The 13,868-nt window shown below is 45.4% G+C and overlaps 1 protein-coding gene across 3 annotated transcripts in view; it reads right to left on the bottom strand.

Moving 5' to 3' along the window:
• dnai4 (dynein axonemal intermediate chain 4) overlaps positions 1 to 13,868 on the bottom strand; it is a 189,137-nt gene that overhangs the window by 169,009 nt on the left and 6,260 nt on the right. For all 3 annotated transcript variants that reach the window (XM_078561279.1, XM_078561280.1, XM_078561278.1), the window contains exon 2: positions 3,707 to 3,890. In XM_078561279.1, coding sequence (XP_078417405.1) covers positions 3,707 to 3,890 — 184 coding nt within the window. The remainder of the gene's footprint in view (positions 1 to 3,706; positions 3,891 to 13,868) is intronic.

Raw genomic sequence — 13,868 nt, 5'->3', positions numbered from 1 at the left:
AAAGTGACCGTGCTGCTCAATTTTTATGCTAGTGGCTCCTTTCAGGGCTCCACTGATAACCTCTGTGTGATACCGCAAGCCTCCACCCACAAATGCATCCTTGAGGTCACGGATGCCTTCTTCGTGAAGGCACACAACTTTGTGCATTTCACCCAGGACCAGGAAAGCCAGGATGCAAGAGCGCTGGGATCTTCCCCGATCTGAGGTTGCGCACAGGTGCAGGGTGCCATTGACTGCACTCACGTGGCTGATGACACAGAGCTCTGTGGCAACAAGCAGTCAACTATATCAACCATAAGGGTTTCTACTCACTGAGTGTTCAGCTGGTGTGCGACTACCACAAACGCATCCCGCAGGTTTGTGTACGGTTCCCAAGGATTGTCCACGACTCCCACATTCTCAGTTGGTCTCAGGTCCCTGATGTCTTCCAGGATCCACAGAGGCTGCAGGGATGGCTCAGTGGGGACAAGAACTACCCACAGAGGATGTGGCTGATGACACACATGCAGCGGCCTCAGACAGCAGCACAGCAAAGGTACAACGAGGCTCATGTTGCAACTCGCACTTTGGTGGAGCAAACCATTGGGATGCTGAAAATGAAGTTCCGAGGCCTTAGGCCAGTCTGGTGGAGTCCTGCAATATAGTCCACAGAGAGTGTCATGCATGTTGTCACCTGCTGCACACTTTACAACCTGGCGCCGCATGGGGCAAGGAGTTGCTGAGGAGGAGATGGGGGAGCTGGACGTCTCCTCCGATGAGGAGGACGTTGATGGGGATGAGGGTGAGGAGGTCCTCGAAGACAAGGATGACAGCTATGAGGCCATCGCACTAGTTAGACAAGGCAGGCACACTCAGGAGGGCCTCATAGCCTCAGAATTCGTGGAGGATGATGATGACATGCAGTGAGGAGACACCAAAGATCCTCAAGTTGCATTTGTGAATGTTTGACTCCAGTCTGGCTGATGGCAGCACGCATACCCTCTGTGATAAGGCTCCTGTCATGGAGACGCAGCGGAGGCCCTAATAGTCACTTGATTCCAGGGGGATGATGACAACATGCAGCGAAGACACTCTATAGATCTTCACATAGCCTCTGTGAATGTCTGACTCCTGTCTGGCTTAGGGCAGCTCGCTTGCACTCTGTGATCAGGGTCATCTCATGGAGATGCAGCCATGAAACTTTAAATGCACCTGAACCTTTGTCAGCCTTCAGCACCTGACCCCTTCAGGAGCACAGCCTCACTGATCACAGATGCTGAAGAGATGGGGACCAGCCCCACCTCAAAGATGCTGACAGCGCTCAGAGAGAATGACGGAACTCTGCTGCCAGAACATTGTGGCCAAGCGTCACAATGACAAGCACCATCAAGGTGCAGGCATCAGTAATGTGTCCAGTGAGTGTGAAGCCAGACCATCACTTTAGTATGAAAGTTGCACAAAGCACAGGGAAGAGGCCCTGGACTGAGACACCTGCCTTTATCTTGTGCAGGAACCAAGGTTTCACTCTGAGTGACACGAACACTGCTCATCAGATCTAGGAGCCATAGGCAGGGAGACATTCTGGGGAGTTTATTTACAATAATGAACATTATGCACGAATAATTAACATTCGTGCCCAGGCTGTGCAACTACATCTTCTTAACTTTCCTAACCCTGACGCTACGTCTTGGTGCTCCCCTGACAGTCACAGTAGAGGTGGAGGCAGCCTGCTGACTGCTACGCCCTGTCTGTAATGAACTTGATGGGCGTCCTCTGAAGGGCCGAAAACAGGAGGGCCTCAGCCTGCTTTCAGGGTCCTGCTGTGTGGCAAAGGCACCCTCCTCAGCCTGTGGAGTTGGAGCTGCTGAGGTCACAGGAAGAGGGAATTCGGGTGGGCCAGACACTCCTGGGGTCACCTGGGTGGGTGGCCCCAAGCACCTGCTGATCCTCCTCCCTATGGGTGCCCGAGGGCCCCTGGCTGACTCCTTGAGGAGAAGGAAAAGCTGGAGTGAGATCGAGCTGCCATGCACCCCTCTTGTGTTGCCACAGTTGGCCTGTAGCAGTGTCATCAGCAATGGATTTCAGCCCATGTAGCAGTGCAGGACAGGACAGATGTCCTGGACCAAGGTCTCCATGGCAGTCACCATCCAACCAGTGTTCACCCTGGTGCATTGGCATGCCGGCGCTATCACCTCAGACTGAAGGTGGACGGACTCCTCCATCGTGCTTTGCAATCTGAGGAGTGCACCAGACATCCCTTCCTGATGTTCCTGAGCTTGTCTCTGCAGCTCCAGCAACTGGTGATGTTGCTGCCTCTCCTGCAGAGCGGGGTTACAGGGCATCACAGCGAGCCACCACGCCGTCCAAAAGGCACTTGAGGGACGCGTCCCTAAACTGGGGGGGCTGCAATCTTCTTGCCTTTTGGGGCCATGTCTTCTTTGCAGTGGTCCTGGGCTGGAAGCACTTGGAGCAGTGCGTGCAGCTGCACTTTAAATATGGCGCCCGGTGTGAAGAAGTGGTGAAGTGATGGCGTGGTGGGCAAATTGGAGGCCGCCCACCATCAAAACAGCATGTTTCCCGGGAATGCATGATTAATAAAATGGGATTAGGATGGTATGGCTTGAAAAGCTGCCATTGAGTCCAGTGGGTAAAACATTCTTTTCTCACCCGCTACCGCACTTGGTGCAAATCTGGGACGAGTCCACCCTGTATAAAATAAATGGTATAATTCTGGAGGAGGTAGAGGAGCAGAGGGTCCTGGGTATATTTGTGCATAGGTCATTGAAGATGACAGGACAGGTTGAGAGTGAGGTTATTAAAGCAAACAACATTCTAGTCTTCATTAAAAGGGCCAGAGGGTACAAAAGCAAGGAAATTATGTTAAACTTGTATATAGCACTGGTTCCCTCAACTGGAGTATTGTGTCCAGTTCTGGGCACCACACTTTAGGAAAGATGTGAAAGCATCAGAGTGCAGAAAAGGTTCATGAAAATGGTTCCAGGAATCAGTTACATGGATAGATTGGAGAGGTTGGAACTGTTTTTCTTGGAGAAGAAAAGGTTGCAAGGAGACTTGATTGAGGTATCCAAATTCATGAAGGGTCTGGACAGAGTAGAAAGAAAAAAATTTGTTCCCATTGGTGAAAGGACCGAAAACAAGAGGGCACAGATTTAAGGTCATTGACAAAAGTACGAATGGAGACCTGAGGAAAAGCTTTTCCACACAGCGAATGGTTTGGGTCTGGATTGCACTGCCTGAAAGTGTGGTGGAGGCATGTTCAATCGAGGCATTTAATAGGGCATTGGATCATTATCAGAAAAGGAAGAATGTTCAGGGCACGAGGAAAAGGCCAGGGAGTAACGCTAGGCAAATTGCTCCTTTGGCGAACCGGTGCAGACACAACAGGCCAAATGGCCTCCTCCTGTGCTGTAACCATGTGATTGAGTGTTTTCAACTCTCCAATGACAATGGATTGAAGAGGAGAGAAAGAAAATGCCCAGCATCCACCTGGAGCCTCCAACTATGGCCAGGATTTTCTGTTCCCACCTATGGCGGGAATCGTTGTGGGCAGGACGGAAAATTTGACGGACCGGCCAAAGGTCCATTGACTTCAGGCAAAATCCCAGCCTGTGGCACAATTAAGATTTGCAAATACAGAGAGTTTTGGGCACAAGTCCCAGAATTCACATTTATAACAACTTGAGATGTTCATCACATAAAACTGTACCTGTATAAAGTGTCTTCCTCCTGCACCGTAGCTTTTATCCGAGATCTTCTCCCCTTGCAAATTTACCCTCTGACGACTAGTTGACCCTAGAAAACTTATAGAGCTTTTGTAGCTATGTCTACTGTAGTTCCCGATGCTGTGATGACTAGGAAATTTCTTCATGCTTCCTCCCATTTTGGATGACCTACAATTTCAAGTCAACAGAAGTTATTCAAGATTCAAAAATACTGCAGTATTTTGGTACCAGCATATACTATATGAAAAATTACTTCAGCCAAATTACTTTAATGTTTGATATACTTATAGTGCAATACTCTTGATCTGTCACTTGCTCCCACTATGATCACTAGCAGAGACAGAGCTATAACCATAAGCATTGTTTAAATAGCTGTTAAAATAGCTCAAAATGCTTTCTGCAGACGCAACCCAAGTTTGACAGAGCAAAACCTAGAGTTCTACCATTGGCTATTTTTCATCGTATAAAAACATTAACACATTATCTTTCAATGATAAAGTTTCAAGGTGAACTCCCCATAATGTCTCAGGAATACACAGTAACAAAGTGTTACAGAATTTGTACCTACTGCAATGGGAGACTAAAAAAACCCATGAATCTTCTGGGATCAGGCCTATGTACGCATATCTAGTAAGCTCCTTGTATGAATAATATTTCCCAATAGGGGCTCGCTGTTTGGGGAAGTAGAATAACCAGGCTGCTGCAAAATTTGAAAGGCCAAGAGCAGTAGTGAATGGGGAAAACATTTCTGGAGGAAGAAGTTTCAGCGCTATTTGAAAAATGGTGCAGAATCTTAGCAGAACATCATGGTTCACTGGTTCTACTGAAGGAATTGTGGCAGAGTAGAGTGATTTTGATATTCACTCTGTGATTGGTGTTCTTGTATAAGAAAAGACATTGTGTGTCACTTCTGTTTTAACCACCCAGAAAGTTTGAGGAAAAGGTTCCGAAACCCTACTAGATCAAGAAAGGTATAAGTACTCATCTTAAAATTATAAGGAAAGTTGAGCAAACATAATATTCCGAAGTGTGTTTTTCTCTACCTCACATCTTTCTTACAGCCCACTGGATGCTTACAACACTTGCCCAGTGTGTAGTACGAAACACTTTGCAAAGCAATTTCTACCTCTAATATTGCCACACCTGTATCCTTCCATCAGAATTTTCCCACATGATCCACATATATGTGCTCATGAAGAGCTACACAATAGTCATTGACTCCCATTATAGTGCTACTGACACTTCTGGCATCTCAAAATCTCAGCTAAAACACCTCACAACTATATAAATCAGATGCAAACTAGAAAGTGGCTAAGTATATTGTATCCTTCAATGTATTTAAAGATGCCATATAGCAGAGAATTGGGCTAGAGAACATAGGATTAGTGAAGCATTAGAGACTTGATTTCTGCCTGACTCCTCCCCTCCTTTTCAGTGGTGGTAGATCCAATTTTTTTTAATTGATGCCAATTTTACACTCAAGGACACTGATACCATTATTACTGCATAAGGTGCCTTTGGTTATTTTACATCATAAATGTAATTAAATGTGTTAGCGTAGAAAATCATCTTGTTCTTCGCAAAAATAATGTGCAGCAATATCATCTTCATCAGAGTTGTGTAATGAGCAGCCGATCTAGTACAGCCCATTTTACGCCCTGAAGTTGAAAGTTCTGTCCATTGGTTCCTAGAGAGAGGTGCAGATGAATCTCCAAACGGGAGAGTTCAACAAAAAAAAATTGGGCCCTTTGCTCTAAAGGATACAATGGATACAATACAACTCCTCCCTATGGCAAAGCATTTCATGTTCCATCAACCCTCTGTGTAAAGAAAAATGTCATAATCCAGGGATCAGCAACCTGCGACTCTGGAGCCACATGCAGCTCTTTAATATCTCATTTTGTCTTCCAAACTTTTCCAGTTGGATCACATTAACATGGAAAAATCCAAAAAACATTAAGTCAAGAAAAGTAAAAGCCGTGTTTTTATTGTAAGGTAAAAGGTTAATCATTATGCTGCATTTTACAGTTTCAAATAATTATTTTAATGAACAACATCATCATGCTCTAAAATAAACCTGTGCAGGTCGTATAGCTACATCATGGTTATAGACGATGCTTTTGGTTTGTGGAACAGGTTTTATGGTTGCAACCATTATTGATTCTAATAAAGCTGAGATGATAAATTATTCTGAATGTGCTATTAAGAACAATTTTTTAATTATGAGAATCAACAGCTGAAAGGATGCATAAAATTGAGACAATCTTAAATTAAAGTTTGTTTTGAAGATGATTTCACTGGCAAAATTATAGTTAAAAAAGATCAAAAATGTGATAATTCAGAGTTATTTTAATTTTAATTGTTTCCAATTGATACATAAATTCAGTACATGTATTTTATTTATTATATCAGCCAATTATGCATTTTACCAGAGTATTTGGTTTAGAAATGCCAAATATTTGGGGAGGCTGTGGCATAGTGATATTTCCACTAGACTGGTATTCCAGAGACCCAGGGTAATGCTCTGGGGACCCGGTTTCAAATCCAAAATCTGCTCACAGCAGATGGTGAAATTTGAATTCAATAAAAATTTGGAATTAAATAAGCATGAAACCATTATTGATTGTTGTTTAAAAACCCATCTGGTTCACTAATGTCCTTTAGGGAAGGAAATCTGCTGTCCTTACCTGGTCTGGCCTACATGTGACTCCAGACCCACAGCAATCTGGTTGACTCTTAAATGCCCTCTGAACAAGGGCAATTAGGGATGGACAATAAATGCTGGCCTAGTCAGCGACGCCCATATCCCATGAACAAGTGAAAAAAAAGATTAATCTTGCAGCTCCCAAAAGTTTTTATTTTAGTCATTTTTTTAAAAGGCTGTTCAGGTAAGAAAAGGACGCTGACCCCTGTCCTAATCTCTCTATAAAAGCTTTGAACTCTCTACAGTTCCTACAGGTGAAACAGCAATTTACTTGTACTACTTTCAATTTAGTAGGCTATGTCTGCAATTCATGATATGGTCTCTTCTACATTGAGGAGACCAAATTCACATTGGGTAACTGGTTTGTAGAACACCTTCATTCAGTCTGCAAGCATGACCCCAAGCTTCTGGTTACCTGTCAATTTAACTCTCTGCCCCACTCCCACTGACCTCTGTCCTCAACCTCCTACTCTGTTCCGATAAAACTTAATGCAAGCTCAAAGAACGGGGAGGTATGTGGTGTCCCTGCCACTAAGCCAGAAGCTCTGGTTCAAGTCCCACTCCAGGACTTGATGGCCAAGGAAGGTGCATTCATAACATAGCCAAACAGGTTGATTATAAGCCTGTAAATCCATCCAATATGCCTATGGCAGGCAGTAAGAGCAGCAGAGACTCCTGGTCAACCATGCTTGAGGTGGAGTGGCGTCCATAAGCTATCACCTGTTCCAGGAAAAACTAGTTAGGGAAACAGATGTAAGCATGTGCTTCATCTGCTTCACGCATCTCTATGCACGGGAAGAGAATCAAGAAGAAGAAGAAATTCAAGGAAGAGTACTGCATCTTTCAATTAGGCACTTAGCAGCCTGTCGGGAGCAACTTTGTCTTCAACAATTTCAGATCATAACAATCACCCTCGTTTTATTGGACAGCAGCTAGTGGTGATGATTCTGCTATTCCCATTACCACCTCCACTAGACCCATCCTTTGTTTGTTTACTTGTCCCATTACCATCTCCTTTTGCCTTGCAACATCATCCCTTTCATCATGTAATTTCTCCTGCCTTTCACTCTATCAGAGACCTTCTATTTTCATCTGTAACCACCACCCTTTTCCTTGCTTTGGTACTTGTTTAAAACCAGTTACATCACAAATTATTTCCAGTTCTGAAAAAGGTCATCAATGAGGGAGGTGGTGGCATAGCGGTATTGCTATTAGACTAGTAACCTAGAGATCCAGGGTAATGCTGTGGGGACCCAGGTTTGAATCTCACCATGGCAGATAATGCAATTTGAATTCAATAGATATCTGGAATTAAAAGTACAAATTAAAAGTTCCTACCTTTGAGGTAGGAAATCTGCCATCCTTACTTGGTTTGGCCTACATGTGAGTCCAAATCCACATCAATGTGGCTGACTCTTAAATGACCTCCGAAATGGCCTAGCAAACCACTCAGTTGTATCCAACTGCTAAAAAGATGAACCGCCCGACCTCAGCCTAGGCATCAGAATCGACAATGACAAACTCAGCCCTGACGACCCTGCAAAATCCTCCTCACTAATGTCTGGGGGCTAGTACGAAAATTGGGAGAGCCGACTCAGAGACTAGACAATCAACAACCTGACATAAGTCATACTCACAGAATCGTACCTTACAGATAATATCCCAGGACCCTACCATCCCCAATCTTGTCCTGTCTGGCTGGCAAGACAGACCCAGCAGAGGTGGCGGCACAGTAGTATACAGTCGGGAGGGAGTCCTCAACATTGACTCCAACCCAATGAAGTCTCATGGCATCAAGTCAAACATGGGCAAGGAAACCTCCTGTTAATTACCACGTACCGCCCTCCTTCAGCTGATGAATCAGTGCTCCTCCATGTTGAACACCATGTGGAGGAAGTACTGAGGGTGGCAAGGCAGCAGAATGTACTCTGGGTGGCAGACTTCAATGTCCATCACCAAGAGTGGCTCAGTAGCATCACTACTGACCGAGCTGGCCATAGCTGCTAGACTAAGTCTGCGGCAGGTGGTGAGGGAACCAACATGACGGGAAAACATACTTGACCTCATCCTCACCAACCTGCCTGCTGCAGATGCATCTGTCCATGACAGTATCAGTAGGTATGACCACGGCACAGCCCTTGTGGGGACAAAGTTCTGTCTTCACATTAAGGATATCCATCATGTCATATGGCACTACCATCGTGCTAAATGGGATAGATTTCAAACAGATCTAGCAAGTCAAGACTGGGCAACAAGAGGCCCGTGGGCCATCAACAACAGCAGAACTGTACTTAACAACAATCTGTAATCTCATGACCTAGCATCCCCCACTCTGCCATTACCACCAACCAGGGGATCAACCCTGGGGTTCAATGCAGGAGCAGCACCGTGCATACCTAAAAATGAGGTGTCAACCCGGCGAAGCTACAACACAGAACTACTTGCTTGCCAAACAGCATAAGCGGCAAGTGATAGATAGAGCTAGGCAATTCCACCAACGGATCAAATCTAAGCTCTGCAGTCCTGCCACATCCAGTCGTGAATGGTTGTGGACAATTAAACAACTCACTGGAGGAGGAGGCTTCACAAATATCCCCATCCACAATAATGGGGGAGCCCAGCACAACAATGCAAAAGATAAAGCTGAAGCACTTGCAACAACCTTCAGCCAGAAGTGCCAAGTAGATGATCCATCTTGGCCTCCTCCAGAGGTCCCCAGCTTCACAGATGCTAGTCTGCAGCCAATTCAATTCACTCGACATGATATCAAGAAAAGGCTGAAGGCACGGGATACTGAAAAGGCCATGGGCCCTGACAATATTCCGGCAACAGTGCTGAAGACTTGTGCTCCAGAACTTGCCACAACCCTAGCCAAGCTGTTCCAGTGCAGCTATAACACTGATATCTGCCCGGCAACGTGGAAAATTGCTCAAGTATGTCCTGTACACAAAAAGCAGGACAGATCCAACCCGGCCAATTACCACCCCATCAGTCTACTCTCCATCATCTGTAATGTGATGGAAGGGGTCATCAACAGTGCTGTCAAGCGGCACTTGCTTCACAATAACCTGCTCACTGACGCTCAGTTTGGGTTCCGCCAGGGCCACTCAATTCCTGACCTCATTACAGCCTTGGTTCAAAAGAGCTTAATTCCAGGGGTGAGGTGAAAGTGACTGCCCTTGACATCAAGGCAACATTTGACTGAGTGTGGCATCAAGGAGCCCTAGCAAAATTGGAGCCAACGGAAATAAGGGGGGAAACTCTCCACTGGTTGGAGTCAAGGAAGATGATTGTGGTTGTTGCTGGTCATTCATCTCAGTTCCAGGACATCATTGCAGGAGTTCCTCAGGGTAGTGTCCTAGACCCAACCATCTTCAGCTGCTTCAGCAATGACCTTCCTTACCATAAGGTCAGAAGTGGGGATGTTTGCTGATGATTGCACAATGTCCAACACCATTCACGAATCCTCAGATACTGAAGCAGTCCATGTCCAAACGCAGCAAGACTTGGACAATATCCAGGCTTGGGCTGACAGTGTCAAGTAACATTTGTACCACACAAGTGCCAGGCAATGACCATCTCCAACAAGATAGTATCTAACCATCACCCCATGGGAAGAATTTTCCGGTCAGCGAGCGGGGGCAGGGCCTGCTCGCCGACGCGTAAAATGACGCACGGTGACATCGGGTGGGCGTCCCGACGTCACCGCGTGTCATTTAGATTTTCAGTTCGGCGGGCGCGCAGCCGAGTCGGCTGCGTGCCTGCCAAACTGTCAAAGGCCTATTAAGGCCTGTTAAAAACTAATTAAAACATTTAAATGAGCTGCCCATCCAACCTTAATGGGCAGGTGAATATGCCAGGCGGCCTTTGCATTTTTCATGAAACCTCATCCACGGGCAGGGTGAGATTTCATGAAGTGTTTTAAAATTCAATAAAAATTAAAAAGATTCATTGACATGTCCCAGTTCATGTGACACGGACTCATGAGGGGACATGGTTTAAAAGGTTTTCTTTTCTTTATTTAAATTTTAAAACTTTAAACTGATCTCCCTGAGGCACAGAGATTTCTGCACTCGTTAACATGCATGCGTGAAAGAGCGAAGGCCCCGATTCAGGCATCCCCCCCCGCCCACACAGAGAGCGCTCAGCGCTTCCGGGTGAGCGTCACGCTGGGCGGACCTTAATTGGCCCACCCACGTAAAATGGCGGCACGGACCTGATCGGGTTTGCGCTCGCTCCCGCCCACTCCCGTACAACCCCTCAACAGGGTGGGGGGAAAATTCAGCCCCATGACTTTCAATGGCATTACCATCACTGAATTCCCCACTATCAACATCCTGGAGGTTACCATTGATCAGAAATCGAACTGGACTAACCATATAAATACTGGGGCTACAAGAGCAAATCAGAGACTAAAAATCCTGCAGCAAATAACTCACCTCCTGACTCCCCAAAGCCTCTCCACCATCTACAAGGCACAAGTCAGGAGTGTGATGGAATACTTTCTACTTTCCTGGATGAGTGCAGTTCCAACAACACTCAAGAAGCTTGACACCATCCAGGACAAATAGCCTGTTTGATTGGCACCCCTCCCACAAACATTCACTCCCTCCACCATCAACACACACTGGCAGCACTCTGCACCATCTACAAGATGCACTGTAGGAACTCACCAAGCCACCGTAGACAGCACCTTCCAAACCCATGACCACTACCATCTAGAAGGACAAGGGCAGCAGACACATGGGAACACCAAAACCTGGAAGTTCCCCTCCAAGCCCACTCACCACCCTGACTTAGAAATATATCGCCGTTGCTTCACTGTCGCTGGGTCAAAATCCTGGAACTCCCTCCCTAACAACACTGTGGGCGTACCTACATCACATGGACGGCAGCAGTTCAAGAAGGCAGCTCACCACCACCTTCTCAAGGGAAAATAGGGATGGGCAATAAATGCTGGCCTAGCCTGCAATGTCTACCATCCCATGAATTAATTTTTAAAATTCTGAAACATTAACTTTGTTTTTCTCTCTACAGATGTTGCCTGACCTGATGTATATATCCAGCATTTTCCTTTCTCATGCAAAATTCTCTCCTCACTAAATAATGATTTTAAATTGATAACCCATATCATGTGTGAAGAATAAAGTTTTCGTAAAAGAAGTGCTTCGTAAACAAAGTGCCAAAGTCAGAAATTTGTTGCAAGTGGAAATTCAGGGCAGAGGGGGAAGGAGGTACTGGGAAACTATTTGCTATTACTTCACTTCATTAAATTAGTAAGTAATCAATTAAATAAATACCATTAGGCAGACATGGCAGGGCAGGCAGTGTGCTATAACTGCAACATGTTGGAATTTATCAATAGCACTGCAATCCGGGACATAAGAACTTATAAAATGGGAGGAGGAGTAGCCATTCTGTCCCTTGAGCCCGCTCTGCCACTCAATGAGATCATGGGTGACCTGACCATGGCCTCAACTCTATTTTCCTACTTTCCCCCTCCCCACAACCCTCAAGTCCCTCATAGATCAAAATCTGTGTAACTCAGTCTTGAATATATTGCTTTCCTGGATAGAGAATTCACAAAGATTAATGAATCTCAGAGATGAAACTCCTCCTCATCTCTATCTTAAAAGGGAGACCCCATATTCTGAAACTGTGATCCCAAGTTCCATATTTCCTCATGAGGGGAAACCTCCTCTCAGCATCTACCCTGTCAAGCCCCCTCAGAATCTTATGTGTTTCGATAAGATCAGCTCTCATTCTTCTAAACTCCAAGAAGTCTAAGTAAGCCCCTCCTGCTCCCCATAAGACAACCCTTTAATCCCAGGAATAAACCTAGCGAACCTTCTCTGAACTGCCGCCAATGCAAGTATATCCCTCCTTAAATAAGGACATCAAAAATGAATTCCACACCTCTCTTTGAGCCACGCCTTTAATTCTCTAATCTGCTTGAACCTATGCCAATTGGTATGTGGATCAAGTAACAATCCAGTGATTTTACCTTTGAGCATCTGCCTTTTAATTTGAACTTTAACTCCTCAAACTGTCTTAGCAGAACATTATTCCTGGTTTTACCTATGTCATTGATCCCTATGTAGACCATGGCATCCTTCTCCCACTCCAAATTCATCTCCAGCTGCGAGGCGATGTCTTTAACCTTGGCACTGGGCAGGTAAGACAACCTTCGGAATTCCTGGTCATGGTTACAGAGAACGCCCTGTCCCCTATCACTTCCACATTTATTTTCATTTGCTCCACTTAAATGGCTTCCTGCACCATGATGCCATGGTCAGTTTTCCCATCCACTCTGCCATCTTCGTTCTTATCCATTCAGATAGCAAGTACCTCTTACCAAAGTCAAGGGATGAGGCTCCTCCATCTCTGCATCCTGGATCCCAAAACCTGCCTGACTTGCAATCACACCCTCTTGTCCCTGACCACTGAGCAACTCTAATGTTCTACTTTATCTAAGGGATATGGCTGCCTCCTGGAACAAAGTGTACAGGTAACTTTCTCCCTCTCATGCCCTGCATTGTCTGCAGCTTGAACTCCAGTTCAACAGCTCTGAGCTGAAGTTGTTGAATTGCAGACCCTTACTGCAGAATGGCTATACCATGAGGTAGCTGGTGGACACTAGTCTAGCCACAGCAACCACATCTGCATTAAGTGACTCTAAGCTTTAGGAACTTTGGCTCAGACATGATGTGCTGGAATCTGAGCTTTGGACACTGCAATGCGTCAGGGAGGAAGAAAGTTACTTATACACTCTGTTTCAATGGGCAGTCACACCCCTTAGGTTATGGTTCTTCAGGTTTGGTCCATGGTCAGGATCAGGAGGGTGAGACTACAAATGAAGCAGGCATTTTTCCCGATCCAGAAGGTAGAACTGGAGGAGCCTCAGCCCTTGCACTTGTCTGACAGGTACAAGATCCTTGCAACCTATGTGGATGAGAGCAGGGACAGCAGAGACGATGAGCACAATGAACACAGTACCCATGGTATAATTAGCTATTCAGGTTGGAGAGTGTTACAATTATAAGGTTTATAAGATTATTATGTTTTGGACTGTTTCTTTAAACTTAGATTAAAATGAAAGAGGTCATGTGACTATTCTGAATCCTGCCTGACAACAAGCCTGGCTAAGTCAAGGGACCTGCTGAGTAAGGTGTGAAGTTCCTTGGGAGGAAGGGAAAAGGCAGTAAGAGGGGAAGATGAATCATTGGATCAGGCTTTACTGCTGGTAGTGGATTTGGGAAACTCTGAAAACTGAAGGAAGCGCGTAGAGACAGCCACTCAAAAGCTACTACTCGGCAAAATGGGAAAATGTGAACACTTTGGCAAATGGAAGCAATTGTGGACTGTTTGCCATAGGACTGTAATTAGCAAGTACAATGTGCGATAAGTATAAAAGATAAAGTCACCTTTCTACAGTATAAAGT

Source organism: Cetorhinus maximus, chromosome 17, assembly GCF_964194155.1.
Source record: "Cetorhinus maximus chromosome 17, sCetMax3.hap1.1, whole genome shotgun sequence".
NCBI classification, from domain to species: domain Eukaryota; kingdom Metazoa; phylum Chordata; class Chondrichthyes; order Lamniformes; family Cetorhinidae; genus Cetorhinus; species Cetorhinus maximus.
This window is presented reverse-complemented; position numbering and strand designations above follow the sequence as displayed.